This window comes from Coturnix japonica, chromosome Z (genome assembly GCF_054131305.1).
Source record: "Coturnix japonica strain WE chromosome Z, WE-NBRP24, whole genome shotgun sequence".
Taxonomy (NCBI): domain Eukaryota; kingdom Metazoa; phylum Chordata; class Aves; order Galliformes; family Phasianidae; genus Coturnix; species Coturnix japonica.
Window position 1 is genome coordinate 44,265,763 of NC_140702.1, and position 23,093 is coordinate 44,288,855.

General features: G+C 36.9%; 1 protein-coding gene and 1 non-coding gene across 2 annotated transcripts in view; both read left to right on the forward strand.

Moving 5' to 3' along the window:
- Positions 1-21,049, forward strand: part of LOC146753955 (uncharacterized) — a 70,021-nt gene extending 48,972 nt beyond the window's left edge. Inside the window, 1 exon segment of the mRNA XM_085530069.1 lies at positions 20,909-21,049. Coding sequence (XP_085386195.1) covers positions 20,909-21,049 — 141 coding nt within the window.
- On the forward strand, positions 15,121-15,196 carry LOC146753956 (small nucleolar RNA SNORD36). The gene has a single exon (XR_014940135.1). It is a non-coding gene; the product is annotated as a small nucleolar RNA SNORD36 (small nucleolar RNA).
- Positions 21,050-23,093: the final 2,044 nt, after the last annotated feature.

Sequence of the window (23,093 nt, forward strand, 5' to 3'; positions counted from 1 at the left end):
AAATTGACGAATTTGGACTTTAGTTGCTTGATACATCAGCTGAGCATAAAATAAATCTTGAAAAAAAGTTAATTTGCATGGTCATTAGATTAATTTATTTTTTTATAATAAATTGACCTTATTCTTTATTGAGATCTTTTAACAATCCTTTTCTCTTAATGAAGATTTTTTTTTTAAGTCAGTTGAAAAAGTCATGTCCAAAATTTGCTTAGAATAAAATTTATTTTGGCTTTTCTCTTGTTAAGAAAACTATTCAAATCAATTTCAATCACATCTTATCCAACAGAAACCAAACAGCAACACAAATCTCTGAAGATAAATTGTATTTGACTACAGTTTAAATAGTAGTGAGTGTAGAGCCCAGTTATTAAGCTCTGTCGAAGGGAATTTCATAATGGAAAAAGTAGAATCATTTGTATATATGTGTGCATATAGGAATATTAACCAGCTGCACAGAGCTAGGTAGCTAGTAGTTACATAAACTGAATAAGATTTTCATTCAGAGTTTCCACAGACATACATTCAGCTGAGGATCTGAACTTTTATTTTTCTACCTATTCTGCATGTCAAGGACTGCCCTCAGTTATTATCTGCAGCGTGGTGCTTCTGCTGAAAATATAGCCAGGTATTTGTGTATTTTGCAAGTTTCCATAAAGATTGTTGTATTACAACATCTTGTTGTTCTGGGAATACCACTAAAGAAACATCATATAGACCTGGCACTAATAGTTTTGAAAAGAAAATTACTTCTACAGAGCGTATATTAATAACAGACACTGAAACTGAGTATGTGTTGAAGGAAATATATAACTTCATGGGAACAGGTAAACAAATCCCTCTCACAAGCTTTAAAGACTTCATTTAACTAGTGAGATTCAGGTAGAACGCCCATTAACTTCTCACTAGACTGAATATTTGTTTTACATGCAAAAATACTAAAACACACTGAGATGATCCTATCAGGGGATAAATACACATGGGTTCATGTAAATACTCAAATATTTTGCATTTTCATTTTTCTGCAGACTGCTCCAAGAATTCTCTCCATCCCCCTTTCACAGACCTAGACATTTTGGAAACTTTAGGGAGAACACTTCTGTAAATGTCTTCTTTCTAGGAATGATAGAAGTCATCCAGTCTACAGGTGTTCTTTGCCAAAGCACTGGAATGCCAAGCAAAAGCTGGGCTGTATATACCAAGAATGGATAATGGATGGATTTGGGGAGAAAAGTTACAAAGGCTGTGTGTCTTCAATGATAGCACACAGAAATACAGGGTAAAGAAAAATGAACTTAAGTTTACACAAACACAAGTTTTAAAATATCTTTTATTCTTACAAAATTCAGAAACCAAAACACTCAGAGACTGACATCTATCACATATTCAAAAACTGGGTATAGCAGAGGTACTAAAGCACCAGAATTCTGTCAAGTATTTGTGAAGCTCAGTTTTTAAGGACTGCTTACAGTGAAATGACCCTTCACTGCCTGTGGTCTTTCACATTTCTCTTCACATGAGAAAAATATTAAGAGCAACATTTGAAGTGATTTTGTGACAAGAATATTATTTTTTGGAATGGAGACAAAATAAATTAGCATATTTAATGATTGATATTGATAAGTTTGGATGTTCTTTTTGCTGAACAAGCTTTAAATCTGAAGATTTAAAGCAAAATTAAAAAAAAAAAAAAAAAAAAGGGGGGGGTGGGGGGGGAAAGGAAAAAGTTTTGAGTCATGAAGCAGAAAGACTCTGATGTCACCACAAAGAGTAACTGGGATCTGAAGGTTACAGCCCATCAGTACAAGAATCACAAAAGCTGTGAATTGGTAGGGTTGTGTTTCTACAACCAGGACAACCTGAATACATAACTATTCAGATCTCATGATTCAAGGGAAAGAGTTCCACTTTACCCACAGCAGTGACCATGGCTGGGGTGAGTTGTGGACCATTAGAGATCTGAACAGACCAGATAAACTCAACAACCATAGGGCATCAGGTCACAGTGGACTGGACAGTACACCCACCACGGGGGGGTAATGGCAAGGGATACTGTGTGATGGCAGTACTGGTGCCAAAGCCCTCAGTATTCACAGTCTTTCTCTAATAGAACCATTCTGTACTGTTAATCATCAAGCCCTTTTACAGGCTGCCTTGTTCATAAAAAAAAAGAACTACTTGTTCCTCAGGTGATATTAACCATAAATTAATCATAATTTATAATATGATAAATGAATAAGAGAAAGTTTTGCCCTTATTGAAGAAAAACTGTGAACAAACGAGAACAGCAAACTTAAGAGATGGCAATTGTAAGATGTCTTGTCTCCACTGTGATAGCTTCTGTATTTGTATAAGACCTTGTGTCTTGATGCAACTATGAAGATATTGCTTTTGAAGTTAGGTAATAACTCATGAAAAATATGAACTTCATCCAAATTGAAATTATTGCTAAAAGCTAAATTACATAATGAAGTTAAACAGCCAGGAGCCAGTTCCATCTGAGAGGTCTGGAAAGGGGCAAGGCTTATCTTGTATTCACCTTCCCACCAGAGGCAAGAACAGAGAGTGCTTTACAAAGAGCTCTTAAAGTTATAAAGAAAACAGTCCACTAGAGAAACATTGGTCCAGATGTCTTGATAAGAAAAAGCCAATTGATGAATCCAGGGAAAACCTCTCACAGAAAGAAAAGTCCCCACAGCACAGCAGCAGGAAAGGTGCAGAGATACAGCAGCAATAGCTGCAACAGAGCTGGAAAATTAAGTCATTTCCAGCCAAAACATAAAGGAAGAAGCATTAAAAACCCAGAACTGCAAGAGAATAAATTGTTAATGCTATTCTGGAATTATCTTTTTCATTATACCAGAGCAAATTTTGGTCCTGTTGAAAATACAGAAAACTTTTATTAATTTAGGGATGGCCTCAGATTTTGCACTAATCCAGCCTATGATGTCCTTCAAGAAGTGGTTCTACAGCATTTGCTGCCAAAAAAGGTAATCAGTAGATTAAAACTACTTCAGAAACAAACAAACAAACAAGCAAGCAAACAAACCAGCCTGTTTTGCTGAATGGGCATCATCTAGCTCAACCATACTAGCATGTCATCCTTGTCCCTCCCACACCACGTGGTTGCAGCTCTGCTGAGGGAGCAGTTATATAGTTCCCATGCAACTTTCTCCCTTCCTTCTTCCTGCTTTGTGTTTCCTGCATTTCACTTGCATTCACTCACTGTGTGTATACAAGGGCTTTCTCCATTTCTGACTATCTGTACATCTTTTTCTTATTGTGGAACTCCATAGCACTTCAAAGATGTAGTTATGTTTGCAAATTCCCTAGGCTTTGACAACAAACATAGTGTTCTTATTTTGAAACAAATGCTGCACTGAAGCAAATGCTGTTTTCCCATCTTTTCTCAAAACAGAAAAATATCTTGTGGCACTTTTCCCTCTGACCTTACCTTCCCATTCCATGTCCTCAAAAAATGGTGTCCTAATTTGAACAGCATGTTTATTTACCTATGAAAACACAGTTTTGCTTTGGGAAAATGAGTATCAGAAGTATGCAGAAGTGTCACTTCAAAACATTTATTTATTTATTTTTAAAATAATGAAATGTGGGGTAGGAAAGGAGAAACTATGCCAAGATCTGTCTTCCAGGTGACTCAGCAGTGGCATATTCTCTTAGGCATGTCATAGAAGGCAATGGTTGAGATAAAGAACTCTTGGAGAAAGGCTCAAGGCCTAATACCTCTGTGATCTCTCTGTTTTCTGAGTATTCATAGCTAACACCTAGTTGGCTGTACCCCAAGTTACATACTGCATCTCTGCTCTTAGGTAAGCAGAAGAGCTAGCATACTCAGGCAGAAAAGGACAGTTATTATAATAACTGCAATAGTAATTGTTGTGAATTTTGCTAGTTTAGCTATTTGGTTACCTGGACTATGTGTAATATATTCAGTTTTTCATGTATACTTCCTTTCATTTATAAAAGAATAATCTTTTATCATTTATAAAAGAATAATCTTCATTTATAAAAGAATAATTGGCATGAATCTTCACTGGGCTAGGGTGACTGTGGCACAACACTTCAAGACCAATGAGCAGAGTCCCGCAATGCACAGATCATGCTCTACAGTTGCTACACATTTTCTGCTGAGTTTGCAGGAAAAATGCGTTGTGAATGCTGATTCACTTATATTGACAGCAACCATAAAATTCAGCCAAAGGCACCTTCCAGGAACTGGACTAGACCTAGCCCAGCTCCTGTCATATCTGTAAAACAGACTATTAGGTGGATCATGCAGTGTCAAGTTCAAGTGAACCCCAGATGCTACCCTTTGTGGTAAGGTAAATCTATTATTGCTGCTTAACTTCATATCCAAAGTCCCCTCCTGCTTGTTCATCTGGTCTCATACTTGACTGTAAATCTGTATCTTACAAACCCACACCTGAACCACATCTGCTTATAACGTCTCTTTTTTAATGATTGTCTGGTATCCTCTGCCTGATTCAACTCCTGCTTTAATCTGTTCTGAGTTTACTTTCTCAGTCGGATAAGCAAATCTGAAGCATTCATTGTAGATCATTTGCTGAAACCACATCTTCACCTGAAACCTCATTCTGGGCCCAGATCATCAGTCTTGGCTGGAGATCCCTTTTTGCTGTTAGCCCTTACTCTGTGAGTCCCCTTCTGAGCCATAGTTGCTAGCTTATTTTTTATTTTTTTTATTTATTTTTAATACTTTTTGTAACTGCATACCTGGTCTCATTCACCAATCTGATTCTATCCCTCATACACAAGACAATCTAAGGAATGCCTAGTGCACAGTGCTTACAAAAGCTTGGCAGATATAGTTTTCTCCTGAAGATTTAATTCTTAAGATGTTATTTGATAAGGGAAGTCTTCCACTCGATTGCAGAAAACTAGTTCATGAATATGAAGCAGACTAGAACAGATTTGTTGATCTTAGAATAGTTGAACTTGTTGATCTTTAAAATTCTTTTCCAACCTAAATGATTCTATATATTTTAGATCCAATTCTTAATCTAAGTATAGAGATTCCCCTTATGGCTTTGCTGTGGTGTGCCTGATATTCTCTATTCTTTTATGAAATACCCGAACTCTTTATAAAAATGCATTTAGAAGTGCTAACCAAATAAATCAACAGAATATTTATGATTCCTGTTGATTATTCCCTTTACCGCAGTAGTGGTGTTGGAGCAGACAAATGGAAGTGAAACCATCTCACAGGTGGCAGGAGTATAAGTTAATGCACAGTATTTCTTGAAAAAGGGATTTCAGGTAAACTTGTTTGAACCCTTCTTAATTACTCAAAAATATTAGCAAAATTGTATTCTATATATTTCTTTTGAAGGTACTGTTGGTTTCTAACCGTGTGCCAACATCAGGGAACAATCTCAGTGGTGTTGTATAAGTCTCCTAAGTCTTCAACTCCCTATTTAGTCAACATTTAAAATGCTCAAGCATTCAGCTTTGTAAGATATATAGTAAACAATCTGACATAAAGTATCTTTTCGTTGCAACTTACTGTTTAAAAATTAGAGGTAGTTAAAGATGATTTCACATCTGGTTGCATGGGGAGTTTTACAATTTAATACTTCACAGGGTGATTGTTATCAAATGAGCCTGTTTCTCCTTGCAGTTTCGGGAGCTGCTACTGTTGTGGAATAATATGCAAGAACTGAGAGTTGTAGGACGTTTTCCAAAGCACAAACAGTACTCTTCTCTGCTCCCTGTGATTGTGGGTGTGCAGATGTACATACTTACAGATATAGGCAAAAATATGTAGATACAGACATATACAATATGTGTATCCCTATGTGTAGCCTGAAAATTTTGATTGATTTGGTCTTTAAAAATAATTTTCAGGTTGCATTTATTATATTTAGAAGGAACCATGCAGTCCTGGGGAAGGCAGGCGCATGGAAGAAAGCAACAGTGTTTGACTATGGATTCTGAATACTTGCAAAACCACACTTTGTAGGAAGAACATCTCCTTTGCTGAAGTGTCTGCAAATATTTTACTCAACTATAATCCCCAAGAAATAGCATGGAGCCTATTATAATGCAAAAGGCAATTTTAGCCAGAGCTTGGAAGCCAATGTCTGCAAGTGTTTCAAGCAGAACTTACAAGATTGGTTGAAGTCTATAATGCAAAATTAAATGCTCTAAATAAATGTGATAAAACTATAGCCTTCAGAAATTGTTAGTACTTTCAGTTTGTTGTTACAATTTATATTAATGCAATAGAACACACTTTTCATATTTGTTTTGATGAAGAACTTCCTGGCAAAATGTTAAAGTCTGGCCATACTGGAGTTCTATCAGTTTAATAGGAACAAATACTGGTGATTATTCTTCCATGTTAGTATGTGTATCTCTTTAGAGATATAAAATGTTTTTGTAATAACTCAGTCAGCAATAAAGAAAACACTGATTCCATTGCCTCTTTCCCAGCACTGGATTTCATCTGCTATCTGATTTCTTCACCATTTTCCAGACTTAATTTCCCAGTAGATCCTCTTGGTAAATTGTCCACTATTTATGATCCAGACATGCAGCTGGGCCACTTAGGAGACAAACATGCCTCAGCAACGTTTGCATGTAGAGGTATGACAAGTTCTGTTTTAAAGTTCTGATGTAACTAGACTCAAGTGTAAGTCCAGAGTTTCCAGAGCACAGATTCAGGCTCAAGACAGACAGCAAACTTCATCATACTAGGTTTTAATGTCTAAACAAATTATTTGCTTGCCCTATAAATTAATTCAGTGTCATGGTTCACTTTCAGCATGGCTAAAGTTTTGTTCTCACAGTGCTTGTGTGAAGCACTGCTGAAATACCCGTGTTGCTACACTAGGCAGTAGATGTGCCAAAGTACTCACTTTCTACATTAGCAAGTCATATTCAACTGTAAACTAGTCTCTTTGGTTCATCAGGCAAAAGTGCTAGCATTACAGGTTTGTTTAAATATTTATGGATTTACAATACAGCTGTCAGAATAATAGAATCACAGAATTGCAGGGACTGAGAGGGACTTCAAGAAATCATTGAGTTCAGCCCCCCGTGCTAAAGCAGGTACCCTACCATAAACCACACAGGTGGGTGTCAGATGGAACTTGAATATCTCCACAGAAGGAGACTCCACAACCTCTCTGCTCCAGTGCTCTGTCACCATTATTGTGAGGAAGTTCTTTTGCATGTTTGTATGGAACTTCCTATGCACAAGTTTTAGGCCATTGCTTCTTGTCCCATTGCTACACACCACTGAGAAAAGCCTGGCCTCATCCATTACAGAATCACAGATTTGTAGGGAAACACCAGCTTCTGCTGCTTATCAGCAAATCAAAAACCATTTGCTTGGTTTTGATATTTCTTCATCCTAGAAATATGAGAGAGTATTTCTTTACTTAATAGATGTTGAGTTGCAGAGGTATTTCTCTCCTATTGCATTATATATAACACAACTTTCTACTTTGTTTTGCCTTTAAAAAGTTTCAAAAGCAAATATACTCTCTTTTAGAGGACAAAAACTTTTGCAAAAGTAGATAAAGCAGTGCTATTTCTAAAGCTTCTGACTATTGCTTGCCCCCAATTCCTGCTTCATTCCCAGTAGCTTTTAGCAACCAACACAATTTCTTGCATCTTTCCATCTTTGAGTCTTCTTTTTTTTTTTTTTTTTTTTTTTTTCTTGCAATATTATTTAAATCAGATTTACTATTTTGGACACAAATGACTGTGCTGAAACTGTAAAATATGTTTAAAATTTGGAGTGGAAGGGATTTTTTAATTATTTTTATTTTTTGGTCAAAAAGTCACTGAAATGCACAGCATTGTTAACAGAGTTGCAAGCCCTGACTCAATAGGTCTAGAAAAGCTTGGCCTGGAAATTCAAACACAATCATGTATGTCTTTTTGATGTTGCCAGCTGGAGGAAGAGAGGTGAGGAAAGGTCATCGAGAACGGTTTGTTTATCAAAGAAAATTAGAAAAACTTAGAAGGAAAGTTAGAGGGAAAGGGACAGGAGAATGTGGTCTGCTGATTTGAATACAGAACAGAATGGACAAGTGAGGGAAGGCTTTGAAAGGAGAAGTTTTTGTCCTTCCAACTCAAGGCATTCCATAAACCTGTGGGAAATGCTAAAGGAAGCAGAAAATATACCAAGAGAGCCATATTGTATAGGAGATACTGTGCAGGTTTAGGAAAAATGAAGAGTTAAGTGAGCAGCAAAGGTTACACCAGGTTGGTGAGAAGGGGAGAAAGAGGGCATTAATACAGGGGACTTGAAATGAGAGAAATTTATGGTGGTGGTAGGCAGCGGGAGTGGGGAGAAATGTTAGAAATGAGACCGGAAAAGAGGAAAGAATAATAATAATAATAAAAAAACCTAGAAACATATATGCTGACTTTCATTTCTCAGTAATTACAGTGGGATGGTACTAATTTGGAGCACTTTTCATTTATAATGTAGAATGTTACTGCAGGATAAATTAAACCTCTGATATCTGAAAATCTTGCAAGTGGTGAATTAGAAAGTTATAGACATCTTGTGCAACCTCCCTGGATTTCATTTGCATTATCACACCAGTTACACTTTCTATTCATAAAACACACTTTAGTAAGTATTACCATTCATAAATGACCCATTCTTGGAAGATGACAAAGAGTTCATTGTATAGGGCTTTATAGGACAATTATAACAGGTGAAAAACTTCTGCATTCCTTTTTCATTATGTCGTAGGCACTTCTGGGAACAAGAAAGGTACTGAATTGCTTACATACCTAACCACTGCCACGTGATTTTGAGCCTGACAAGCTAGTTAGACCTCAGCTAAGCAAGAGGGAAATAATGCTATCATTGTTAAGACAAAAGGGAAAGACTGCAGCTGCTATATGTGTAGGTAAATATGTTGAAAATAGCAACAGTTATACGTACCATGAAAACTGCTAGATTATGGATCCTACTACTTCTGGTCACATCAAACTGCATAGGGTGTGAAGTGCAGATTTCAGTTTAAGTAATGTATATGCATTTGGAGTGGAGCAAGTGACCATGACCATGACAATCCATTTCCTGCAGATTAATGTCTGGTGCAGGCAGGTGTGTCATAAACTATGGCTTAATATGGAGGGCCTTCTCAGTGTTTCCCCCATTTTCACTAATGCACTGTGTGTGCCTGCAAGAGATTCACAGTAGATGTAAAGCTATTGCTTTTAAACATTGCCTCTGACCCAGATAATGTCAAACGTCTGAATGCAGGCTATGCTCTTTTTAAAAAGGGCATCTTTAATGTAATGCAAATGCACATTGCAGGGAAATTCCAGCTGAGAAAATGAGGCCTTATATTTCTAAAACCATATACATGTCAATAGCCCATTATTCTCTAGTTTTAAATGTAATTGCAACCCAACTTGGAAAGAATTCCTGAAATAACAAAATGAATAGAGTAGCAGTTACAGAGTCTTCCAGTTATTTTATGCTCTCTTCTGCTGTGCAGAGGAAAAAGAAAAAAAGAAAAAAGAAAAAGAAAGAAAAAAGAAAAGAAATAAAGAAAAGGAAAAAAAAAGAAACTAAAGAGAAAGAAGTGCAGGAGAGAATGGAGTGAGGAAGGGAGGTGGAGGATAAAAGTGAAAGTCATATCCTTTTCTTTAATGTGTTATTGGAACACTCTGTGCAAAAACACGCTGGGCTCTTAAAAGACATTACAACATCAACGCATCTGAAACTTTTGTATAAACGTATCTCAGTCCAATTTTGTATGACAAATTATTTCCAGGCAATTAAGAATATTTATAATTGTTTTCTTTGGTTGAAACTTTCTTCTATTTCCAAATATCTGTAAAGATAATGTTTCCTATGAACCCTGAACAGCCGTCATTTTGAAAGAATTCTGTCTTAGTCATGTGAACTGCTGGTTGTGACCATCTTTTTCTGATAAAATTTAACATGTGCACAGTACTGCCTTTATCTTCAGTATTGGTGAGTTTGAGGTACCATTATTTCATTGTGGAGTTTTTCCCCCTTTGTCTTTCTTGGGAGAACTCCAAGAAACAGCCTCTCCAATTAAAAATAAGGTAGATGAATATTGCATTGGTGCTGAGCTGTAGTATTTATTTCCTTTCTCTTCTTTCTTCCCTCTCTGCTTTTTCCTCTTAGCATCAGACCTTATGCTTCTCCGTAACTGAAACTTACATGGCTTGACTGCCTACTCACATTTCTAGGGTAGAGAACACACACATGGAACTCCTGAAAAAAAGTATTGTGCTAGGAATTGCTCAAGAATCTCAAGAGTTACTACGTGATGAATCCGATGACTGATTGTTCCTCTGTATACTAAATTTATGATACGAATGTATTGTAAATGTTTTGGGAAGTCTCAAAAATGGGAATTCAGTTTGTCCACAAAAATAGTTTTGTGGAAATGGGTAATTGCAGTAAGAATTTACTTTTCTCCTTGAGGCTTTGTTTGTTTGTTTGTTTTGTTTGTTTTTTGTTTGTTTGTTTGTTTACACACAGCAAGAAGTAGCTGCTGATTTTTTTCCTTTTTATGATATTTTTTCTTCCCCTTCACTCAAGGGAATGTGGGGTCCTTCTATCCAACTTATGGAGGTGCAATTAATTACTCAGACCTTTCATCTTTCTTTAATTTATGTCATAGTGTAAGCATAAATTCCACATTTTATCTGTTTCTCATCAAGCTGCATTTCTGTCATTGTTTGTAAGCCTGAGGATAGACAAAACTGTAAAATTAACTATGCTTCAGTTTTTAGAAGTAAAAAAAAAAAAAACAGATAAAAAGTCTCCTCAGGACTTAGAGCTTCTGGTAGTTGATTAGTCCCTGCAGTAGGGAAAATTAAATTTTGTGGTTGAGACCCAGCATGCTTGGATGGTTTAATAATACTGTGGCCATCATCCAATGGCTGACAACCAAGAACCGAGGTACTTTCTGTACTTTACTCCTTCATGCAACACCTGAAAATCCCGGGGCGAATCAAACAGCAAATTAAAGCTTAAAATAAAAAGGAAAAAAAAAGAAGAAAAAAAAAAAAAAGAAAAAAAAGAAGAGAAGAGAAAGAAAAGAAATGAACACTCACCTGCAAAGCATGTATAAAGAACTCATTTTAATGCTTTCAAGATGAAGTCACTGGGACAGGAGCCCAAAAAAGAGCGACAAAGGTATCTTGGTAAGTTCTTAAAGCACCTTCTTAAATTTGTTTTAGCTCCAACTATGCTTGCTGTTTTAACATATTTGTGTTTTCAGTATATGTACCAGTCAAAGCCAAGTAGCTACTATAAGCAATCAAATCACATGAACTGTTTCAAAAAGCCAAACTGGTGATTATGACTAAAGGTACAAATAAAGGCCTGGCCTCCTCAAAATAATTGCATGAGGAATTTCTGTCCAACAGCTAAGCCCAGTCCAGTGGCCAGTGTGTACTCTCAGCTACTTCTTGAGTCTTAACTGGCCAGAATGGTCATCTGCATGGTACATACCCCTCTTATGCATCAGGCTGTCCATGGGGATGACTCATACCAGACAAGGAAAAAGTGACTTACCTACCTGGTAAATGAAAAGTCAGCTGTAATGAAATAGGCTCTGTCAATCTGAAAACAATGAGCAAGAAAGTTTCAGTGAAGTGTGAGGTTCTATTTGAATAATTCTATGTGGAGAAAATTCTCAAAGCAAACAATGATATGAAGTTGCATTTTTGTGGTCTCTGTATGGTTTTTCTACATTGTTTTTAATAAAAAACACAGGAAATTTGGATGGATGGAAAACAGCCATACTTCAGTGCTGGGAACATGGTGGATATTTTTATTCTTCAGACAAATACCTTAAAATTCACAGTTTTGGCAAGCTATGGTTGGAATTTTGCCACTTTTCCCCTTTAATGCCACAGTTTACTAGGGAGAAAGGTGGAGTTTTCTTTCAAGTCAGATATATCCTCAGAACAATCCTGAAGAAGCAGCTGTCAGCTTTGTTATGTCCTGATTTAGACTGAGATCTTAGTCACAAAAAGAGCAATTTCCTTTTTATCTGTCACTGCAATAAATACAGTGTCAGAAAGATGCAGTGCAAGTGTTGACTTCAGAGCTATTCAATACTGCATTTTCTTCTTTGTGTTTTGCATGAAACAGAATGGGGAGAAGGAGAAAAATGAGACCATGACCTTTAGTGACTGTTTTTTAAATCATATAATCTACTGTAGCTTTTGAAATTTCTTCCCTGCCTTTACATTCTCTTAGTCAAAATTGCTTGAAAATAAAGCTCTATGGAGCCACACCATTCTGCTTGTTTGTGTCATTGCCTGTAACAGTTGTGTAGTGAGTGGTCAGCTTCATTGAATCAAGGTTATTATACCATCACTGACTTTTCTGAAAACTGGCAGCAGGATGGGGAAGATGGAATTAAAATCAGAGCCCTCAGAAGGGTAAACAATTGCAGTTCGGTCCTCTTTCTATAGCAAGAGGCTGCACAACCAACTGGTCAAGTCCAAGACAACTATGAATTTCCTACAGCATGAGTTAAGCCTGGATAAACAAATTGGAAACAGAAACGTAGCAGAACAGAGAAAAGCATATGTTTGGAACATCAAACTAAGCAAATGGTATCGAGAGGTTTTTATCTGCAAATTTTAAACATAGAAGTGAGCTGTGTTTTTACAAAGATACTCTGTGAAGGCACTTCTACACTGTATGAGTAGTAGAGACCTGAACTCAGATTTTACGTTCCCATCGCTTCTCTGTTTCATATCATTATGTAGAATATGTGGTCAGGATTCCTTGGTTTAAAATTCTTATAATTCCATTCTGTAGATGTACTTTTCAGTTTAATGCTGTTTATTACTTACTTAGGTGTTTATTTCAGTCTGTCCTTATGGCCAGTTCTTTGCTTCAGCACACATACTCACAGTTGCCTTTTTGGATAGGGGAAGAACGGCATCCTCCTTTTACAGGACTTAAGGGATGGGCTAGCATGAGTGATCTTCTCAAAGTCATACAAGATACAAAACACTTTGAAATAGCTACCCTGAATGTAAGTAATCTGTAATGTAATCTGATGTGTCACTTTATACTGAGCCAGTCAGGTTTCTCTAGTGCTGACTTCTGCTCCTCAGGAGCCTGGAAGTGCGATTAGAAACAAAGGGCTCCCACAGGAAAGCAGAAATCAGCTCTGACAGACTTCCTCCCTATGTGCATCTGGACCAAAGGACGCTGTTCGAAAATCACATATCTAACTTTTTTTTTTTTCTTTTCTTTTTTTTTTTTTTCTGCTGCTCATAGTAGAGTGGAGGTTTTTTTAGCTCAATCCCTCTGTTGACTTCACTGCTATTTTCTGTACGCAAGCAGCGTATTTTCAGTATTCTATTCTGACTTGCTTTGTTCAGTTTAGATGAAGTTCTTACACTTTACACAACCTTCTTTTCCTTGTCTAGTTTTTAACCTAATGGTAGTCCTGACATCTCTGCCTCAAAGAATAGCTGATATTGTACCTGCTCTCAAGGGCATTTGCTGGTGCAGTCATTCCTTGGACTCTCAGTCCCACTGGTAATAATGTTTTCACAAGAGAAATTTGCACTCAGTCTAGAGTGAAGTCCAGTCCAGTATGTGGCTGGAACTTAAAATGTGCTCACTATGAATGAAATACATGCAGAACCTTTTAAGAATTCACCCAACGTAATTAGATACACCCTGGCTCTTCTAAATGTTATCCAAAGGCTAAATATCTGAAGCTTTAATTGAAAAAGCTCATTAACTTTAAATACAGCTAAAGTTGTTGAAAAAATCTCAGTGGAAATAGTAGATTCTCCATGAAGACCAAGAATAAAAGCATTTGAGTCTGAAGTAATTAATCATAAGGTTGACTTGCATATTTGTGCTACTTTTGAAGTAAGTCTGAGTGCTTAATTAAAAAAAAAAAAAAAAAAAAGGAAAGAAAGAAAGAAAGGAAACTTGTGCATGCACGCTAACTGAATTCTATTTTGTTGCAAGTTCAGTGGATCTTGGGTTCTTAAAGGAGCCCAAAACAAAAACAACTGCTTGAAGTAGGAGTACAGTAGATAGTTTTACATCTACCTTGACCATGTGCTGATTATTGGTGACGCTTGTCCCTAATATATTGAAATGATAACCCTTCTTGCAGATCACAATAGCAAATCAGCAGCTATCATTCCAGATGCAAAATTTTTACAGTTGTCATCATAGTCAATAGAAATCAGTACTCAGTTATAAGTAGCTTTTAATAACGTAAGTGGCCTAAGTATGAAATGAAGCAACCAGAGAAATCCTGTAGGATGCAAACTGTATCAAAAATATGTCTATACAAAAAATAGAAGTGAGATGAAAATATCAGTCAAGGATGAGATATTAGCAAACTTGCATAATCTCTACAAGTGCTACAGAATAACCAGGATTAGCTGATGCTGTTGCTGCAGTGAAAGAACAGCCTGACTGCTGCAAATGTATTTGGTGTGATGCTGACATGACAGGCACATTGGTGGGTAACAGTGTGTGTTACTTTTGAAGTACAAGTGGAAATACAACTTTCACAGCTCCTTTGAACATATTTTTCCCCTCGACTTCTGAACTAAAGAAGAAATAAAAACTGACAGGTTCTTTTTCCAGTGAATGTGATATCAGAATGGCATCAAGGCAGATTCATCAGCCTGGATTTGTCTGAAGCATGGGCCACTAAAACTGAGGAATCAGCATTAGGAAATATTGAGAAAATGTGAATTAAAAATGTGAATTACAGTGTCTGTCTATCAGGATGGGAAATTTACAAGGCATCCTTAGTATTTGAGGAGTATTCCTCAATGAATGAATATAGATGGCTAAAAAAGTGACTTAAAGAAATAAAAAATTATTTATATTGTTAAAAAAAAAGAGGTATAAAATATCATATAATGAAATATAAGCTGCTGCAGGAAAAGTGTTATTTTATCTACAGACAATTAAGCCATTCTCATGATTTTTAGGGACAGAGAGGCTTGACCTGTTTGTCCTGAAGCTAGCAGTGTTGCTGTTTTCTTTCACACTGCTGATTTTCACACATTCAAATCCTTAGGAAAATACTCTATAATGATAGTTATACATACTTGATGGCTTCTCAGTAATGTTGTTGCTTTTTTTCCCCCGATAGTCACATGTTGAGAAAAGTAAACAGTTTTAACACTGAGAAAAATCTACAGAATACATTTTCTGAATGTTCTGGTATTTAATTTATATTTAGCAGACATTTAGTATTCAGTAAATATTTTAAGAACATGTGACTGATGCTGTATTTAAACCTGCCATATGGAAACAGGTCAACTTTTGTAAATGTAGATGCTTACAGTTAACCACTAATTGTTCTGAGTGCTTAGAGAATTCATTTATGTCATCACAACTTATAGATGCTTATAACATTTTAAATTAGGCTGCATACTTAACTGCCCAAACTAATAAATTAGTGCTTGAATATAAGCCCAGAAATATTATTTTAAAAAGTTAAAAAAAAAAAAACGCACCCAAAAGCAAGCTAAAAAACAACAGGAAAAAAAAAAAGAAAAAAAAAAAGCCAAAAAACAGCCCCAAAGAATTCATTCTTCTCTGAAATGCTGAGGTAAAAATGAAACCTGTGCTGTCCTTGAAAATTTATCAAGGAAAATACAGGTATTTTCTGTTATTTTTAAGTTCCTAGTTGTATCTAATCTTCATATTCCCAATTTATTCCATTGGAATGTGATGAGAAAAGAGAACATAAACTCTATTAAGCAGCTAATAAATCTGGTTTATATCTTTCTCTTGTTGGGAAAGCGATCAAGTATTTTTAAACCTGGCATTCTTGTATATAGGCGAATATAAAACCTCTTCCTGTTTAAAAATGTACAGGAAAAAGATTTTAAGTACCAAAAATTTGCTGGACTGTTTTATTGACTGATCTTTCCTTTTCAAGAGCGTTTTCTTCTCTTTTCTCTCTCAAGATTTCTTCTTTTATTTTTCTTATTTTTTTTTATTTTTTTTTTTTTTTTTTGTCACTGTTTCTGCTCATGAGATGAAAGTCTCCCATCTAGAAACAGAAAATACACACATCATCATTTGCACGAACTGAACACTGGGTTCAAGAATAAATGCTTGCATAAATGTTTTTCTTAAGCACATATCAAGAAAGCTGGTAGACCAAAACAGTTCCTTAGTACACTGAGAAAGGTTAAATTAAGGAATGCAAGTCTTCCATCAGGTTCAATTTTCAAACATTTAAGAGGAAAATTCAAAATGTAATGACTGCTTTGATTCAAGAGTCTTTTTATTCACATGTAGTCAAATGGAGACTGCACTTGCCTTGAGAATGGAAAGTTACTTATACGTGTAGTTCCCTGAAGATATTACTTTCAAGTAAAAATCCATCCCTCTTCCTTCTTGAAGGGTGTTTTATTTCTTTTTCAGTTAAGGCTCAGGTTGCAAAGGAACTGGGTGTGATATTTACACGCCTCAAGGTAAATGTAATAGTACACACCTAAACAGTTTTGCTAAAAGGTAAAAGCCTTCACTAATCAAGCCAGAGATCGCATCCCCTGCACCATCTACTGAACACATTTAAGACAGAAAATTCCCAGAACAGTTGTTGAAATTTGGAAGAGTCTCCCTACAGATAAAGAAAAATATATTTTGGGCAGTTATTAATTAGCACTAGAGACTCTTATTTATTTATTTATTTATTTGACAGATCTTAAAATTCAAAACGATTGAAGTATCTCGTGAGAAGTATTGTTTTGCATGTGCAGTCCTAAATTTACAACATTTTTTGTTTGTTCTGCTTTCTAAAAATGTCTTATAGAGTTTACTGTGCATACTTAAAACAGCAAATTCCTTTCCAAGTCCTAAAAGCTGACACTGAAGACAGAACTGGAATAACTGAAATCCAATAAGTATTCTTTCTTTAAATTTTAAATTTAGCTTTAAAAAAATAAAAGCAAACCATCAGTGTAAAGAGTGCTGGCTATCTAAAACAAGATAGATACTCCAAACCTTGTGAAAGTTTTATACCAGCAAGAATGTCACTTGCTACATTTTGTGCTGGTGATAAATTCAAGCTACACTTTTGGTTGTTCTGGTATGTCATGCTGGCATTGCTAAAACTTGCAGTGTGTTCCAGGCAGCATAACTTGCTACAGGGAGTAATGACATGATGGAAAAGAAGGTGACTAGGGACAGAAATAAAAGTAAAAGCAGGTTGCTGGAACTAATGAGTAATTTTCTTGTGAGCTCATTCTACAATGAGTGTTGAACAGCAAGGAAATCTGTTTCAGATTAGATGTCCTTGTGAGTCAGTCTAAGCTCCCTGCCTTGTCAAAGAAAAGGGGTAGGAATATTGCACAACATCTTGTGGAATATTGCTACAGCAAAGCCATTGATTTTCGACACCATTTTGGTTTTATGCATTGCTGTCTGAAAGTCACTGCTGGGCAACAAGGAATAATAAGCCAACTCTATGGAGCTGATTTAATGTCACACATGTATTTGAAGTACACAGAGGTTTTCTTTGTTCACTACAATCACAGAGACTTAGAAGGATAAGTGAATGTCCTAAACTGTCCTCACCAAATACTTATAAATATGGAGTTTGCTCTCGTAAGCAATGTGATGAAAGCAGTCCCTCTAACATTTTTTGAGTTTCATTCTGTTTGAAATCAGCTGAATACCTACACATTTTTTCACAGAGCAGAAGATAATATTTGATTATTGAATATGTATATCATTTGTAGCCAGTGATGACTGGCTACTCTAAAAAGAAAACGTCTGTAAAGAGAACTTGAAAAATAAATCTGTTTTTGCTGCAATTAAATTACTTTACTGTATTAAATAAAGACCCTCAGCAGTTAAAAAGTAATTGTGATAATACATGGAATACGAAAGATACAAATTTATTATGTCATATCTGCATCAGTTTCTGTTAAAAAAAGAGGAAAAGATTATGTTTATGTTCATGAAAAACAAAGCATATATAATTCAGTGCAAAAATGAAGCAGTTTACTTTCATATACAATGTTTTCATCATAAGAATAGTTTAAGATGTAATCTATAGGGTAATGTAGTAAAATCAACAATATAACAGGAAATAAGGCAAAAGACAACTTTCTTGTCATTTGAAACTGTGACACTGCTCTGGTACAGATACACAATGGGTGGGAGCTGCTTCAGAGTCTGTGAAGGAAGGTGGTGGCCTTCATGTAGAATATGATTATTTAAAGCAGTCAACGATGAAATGAACACATGGGTTTAAACTATCTATCTTCTTCAAATGCCACCTTTTCAAAATAATCTGTATTTTGCTTATTTGCCTGCAGCAGTAAGGACACTGTCTTTAACAACTATTAAAAGAAAGAAACAGCAAAATATTGATACAGGGAAAAATAACTGTTAATAAAGTGGGTTAGGCAGTTGGCCTTAGAAGCAGACAAGAAACCATGGAGACTAATTAGCTACATTTTCCTTCATGCTATGTTGTTGGGAAAGGTAGCTGAAAATATTTGCTGTCAGGCTATTGCCAGTAGTATTTCATTTGTGAATGAATGTCAACTGCATATATAACCATGAGTGAAGATGGGACTAGAACTGCCTCCAGCAGTGATGTTTCTCCAGTACAGTAGATTAAAATAATAGTGTGACTGATCCCCTGGAGGATGTCTTTCATTGTTTTGGACCAAATAATAGGAACAACCGGTGTTTATTCTAAACATTGACTTCCTCATGTTCTTCAGATTTTGATAAAGTCATATCTTTTATGTAGGAAAAATAAATGTCTGGTAGGAGATAAAGAAAGCAGTCAGAACTGGCACAATTATGACTTACAGTATGAATGTGGAGAACTGGAAGGTAATATCTGAGACAGTATTGGTCTTCTCTTTCAGGGTGCTTGGTCCCAAAATCAATGTCTTTACAGATATTAAAGTTTCAGAAATAAGTAGGGACCATTGGCTAGAAGTTCCATGGTCAACATTCTTTAATGTACTATGATTAGTAGGAAAAAAAACCCACATCCTACCATGTGCAAGTTTTTTACCCCCAAGTAATGTGCTGTATATGAATATTACACTGATGAAAACAAGATAACCCAGTCCTAGCACCTGTCTGTGGGAGATGGAGAGGTCAGCTCGGTCTCACTGAATGTCGGCTAACTGCTAACAGTGCTCTGGGAAAGAGACAGAAGGTCTGAATAAACAGGGATGTTTTGCACCTTGGCATAAGATAAACTCTCTGATGATTATGAAGACTTGTTATGGAACTTGCTTGCTTTCTAGCCAATGGATTGTTAGTGGAAATGTACTGAATACACATGTTAGAATATAAAAGGCTTGCTTAGAAGAATAAGCAAGAATACACAAGATGATAGGAATACACAAGATGATGCAGATACACATCATGATCGAGACCATCACAGCAACAAAGCAATCTACCTGGCATGAGAACCCTACGTCGTGTTGCTAACTCACAACAACTGGCGCCTGAACGGGGACCACGCACATGGGCCATGGACAGGGACTCAACCAGAGACTCGGCCTAACTTGAAGACTGACCTGTCCAGAACGCATTGAGATAAACTCAGCAGGCATTGAAATAACTGCAGAGCGCAATAATGCTTTGAGAAGAACATGGCAGACATTGAGAAAAACATGGAAAACCTGTACAGGGGAGCACTGAGACAAACATGGCAGAGTGAGGATTCATCATTCCTTACCACTTCGATTGCCTCTCACTAAGCAAAGGTAAATGTGCACACTATGAAGAACAAAATGACCTCAGAACCAAAAAATGTCCTAGCTACCTTTCAATCTATCCTTAAATGATGGGGAGCATCAGTATCCTCTCCTGATCTGCAGCAAATACTTGCATGGGCAACCAGGAAGGATCCCTCCATCACCAGTCAGACAGTTTAAGATCCAGAGACTTGGAAAGGGATTGGGGTGAAATTGTGGGATGCATCCACTAAAGGTGATACAATGACATCCAGGTTGCATAAAACTGAGAAAATTTTTTTGAAGCTTTAAAAAGTCATGCAGGCTCATCACCTGTTACTCCCAGTCTGCCTGACAATGAAGGACCCTCAGATTCACCTGCTGTGCCAGCAGCTCCCTCATTACCACTGCCATGGGGGATGGGGGCTTAATGCCTCCCCTCCTGAGGGCCTCAACAATCCCTTTGATCCTGTGGTGGACCAGAGGCCCCTATCCTGAGAAAAACTGCTGCAATTAAATATCCTTGTTCAAGAACAACTCTGTACCAGACATAAAGTACCAACTACAAGCCCATGGAATTCCCCTGTGTTTGTGATAAAAAAAAAGATCAGGGAAATAGAGACAGTTACATATCTCAGAAAGATTAACACTGCTACTGAACATATGGGCTCTTTACAACCAGGGCTGCCTTCCTCCACTATGCTTCCACAGCTCTAGTTGCTAATAGTAATACATTTAAAAGACTGATTTTTAACATCCCACTGTGCTCTGTTGATGCATCAACATCAACATGTGTGCCCTGGTGGCGCAAGTGGTAGGAATGCCGCACTGCAACACTGGAGGCCCTGGGTTTGAATCCCCTGTGGCGCAAGTGGTAGAAGCGCCGCTCTGCTACACAGAGGCTTGAATCCCGGGGGGTTGGACTCGATGATCTCTAAGGTCCCTTCCAACGCGTATGAGACTATGATACTATGATCATATTTTGCATTTTCAGTTCCCTCCACTGATAATGGGGAACCCATCATCAATACCATTGGACTGTGTTACCTCAGGGCATGAAGAACAGCCTGACCATTTGTCAAAAATTTGTTGCTGGTGTTTTATCTCCTGTATACCAAAGGTTTCCTGGTGTCTGCATGTATCACTACATGGATGATATTCTGGTTGCCACACCAAGGGAGGTGACAGTGAAGTTGTGTCAGTGACCATAACAGCAGCAACTCAGGCAAGATTGCAGACTGCTCAGGACAAAGTCCGAAAGACAGGCACCTTGGCTATGTCTGGGCTGGAGGATTTAGCAGACCCAAATCCAGCCTAGACTCCAACTTTGGGTACCAAAGTCAGCACCTGAAATGATCTGCAGAAGATATTAGATGACATAAATTGAACATGACTCCTAGTGGGAATTTCTACAAAGGATCTTCACCTCCTCTTCAGATTATTGAAACGGGATTCGGACTTATCACCACGACACTTGACACCTGCAGCAGCAACACCGCTGAATCCTGCCATCTCGAAGATGACCCAGCCACTGTTGTGGAACTGTTGGGTTTGGTTAAAATGGATTATTGTTTGTATTTTAACTATAGTGGAAAGAATTAATCATTAGGTCACTGTGTCAGTTCTAGTTTTGCTGCTTATGGGGATCGCTCTGCTTGGTGTAATTAAACCTGGGAGTGTTAAAATAGTTTTTGCTTTCTCAGTGTCTCAGTATGCATTCCTTGCTTATTGCAGTGTGTTCAGAAGATGATAGAAAGTGCTTTAAATCACACCCTTTTCATTAGTAAAGAAGGGGGAGGTGTGAGAGATGGAGAGGTCAGCTTGGCCTCATCGAATGTCGACTTGCTGATAATGAATTTCTGGAAAGGAGACACAATTCTGAATAAATAGGTGTGTTTCGTACCTAAGAATAAAATAAACTCTGCTGATTCTGAAGATACGTTATGGAACTTGCTTACTTTCTAGCCAATTGATGATTAGTAGAAATGTTCTGAATACATGTGTTAGAACATTAAAGGCTTGCTTAGAAGAATAAGCTGGAATACACAAGGTGATGCAGATACACATCATGATCATGACCATCACAGCAATAAGGAAATCTTCCTGGCAGGAGAACCCAGCGTCATGTTGCTAAATCGCAATATCTGTTATCTAAAGGAGCTCATAGACTGTTTTTGCTTGATCTCAGCTGCTGTAATTGCCTTTTTGATCAGGCTTTTTAGTCCAAACTACAAGCAGTCCAGAAACACATAGTACCCACTCTGTATTTCTAGTTCTCTAGTATGTCTTTGTTTTACCTCTACCATGTTTTCTGATTAAGCAGTTTTTGAGATGCTCCTCCATTTTAAGTACTCCTCTCCTTAAGCTATGATCAATACAAGCATTGTCCACTCCAGGTTTTACAGTAGCTATTAACTAGAGCTATTATAGAAAATTGCTCATATAGTGGTTGAATTCATAAACAAACAAACAAACAAACAAACAAAAAAAACAAAACAAAAAAACCCAAAAAAATAAGAACAAAATTTCCTAAGTGGTCTTTGGTCTAGCAAAACTGTTGAATTGAGAATCTGAAGATACAAAATCTCCACTTTATGCCAATGATGCTGTCTAGTCTGTGATACATCATATCACAGAATTGTAGGGGTTGGAAGGGACTTCTAGAGATCATCAAGTCCAACCCCTCTGCCAAATAGTTTATCCACATTTATTCTTAAATAAGGACAGCACTTCCCTACAACAAGTATCTGTGGTGAGAATAAAGCTGATTCATAATTACTATGCTCTTGAATACTGGAATTCAGTTCAGTGAAATGAAATAAACTGGGATGAAATGCACACTGCATATGTACATATAGCAGCCTGAAAATATTTCTTAATTTCTACTTGTATAAAGTTAAATTACCATAATTCTATGTCTATTGTCAGCATTATTGTCATATCCACTGTGTTAGTACAAAGCCCTGATTAAATTAGGTCAGGACTCTGTAGTGCTTTCTAGTCGATGTCAGTGTCTTCATTTCGAATACTTGCATCCATACACTGCATGCGCTGGCAGTGTAAGGGTTAATTAATGCCCCTAAAGTATGCTAAAAATGCTAAGTATTATTCAGCATATATGTAGGGACACAATAGATGTAACTGTGTAAAGTAAGACCCCTGCAAAGATACAAGCACAGCTAGATGCAGTAAGTGTAATCTTACTAACAAGGAAGGGCTAACTGCAGGTGTGAAGGTTGGAGACAGCTGGGGATGCAATGACCATGAGATTGTGGAGCTCAAGATCTTGTCTGGAAGAGGCAAAGCTGTAAGTGGGATTGCTACCCTGGCCTTCAGGAGAGCTGACTTTGACCTCTTTAAAG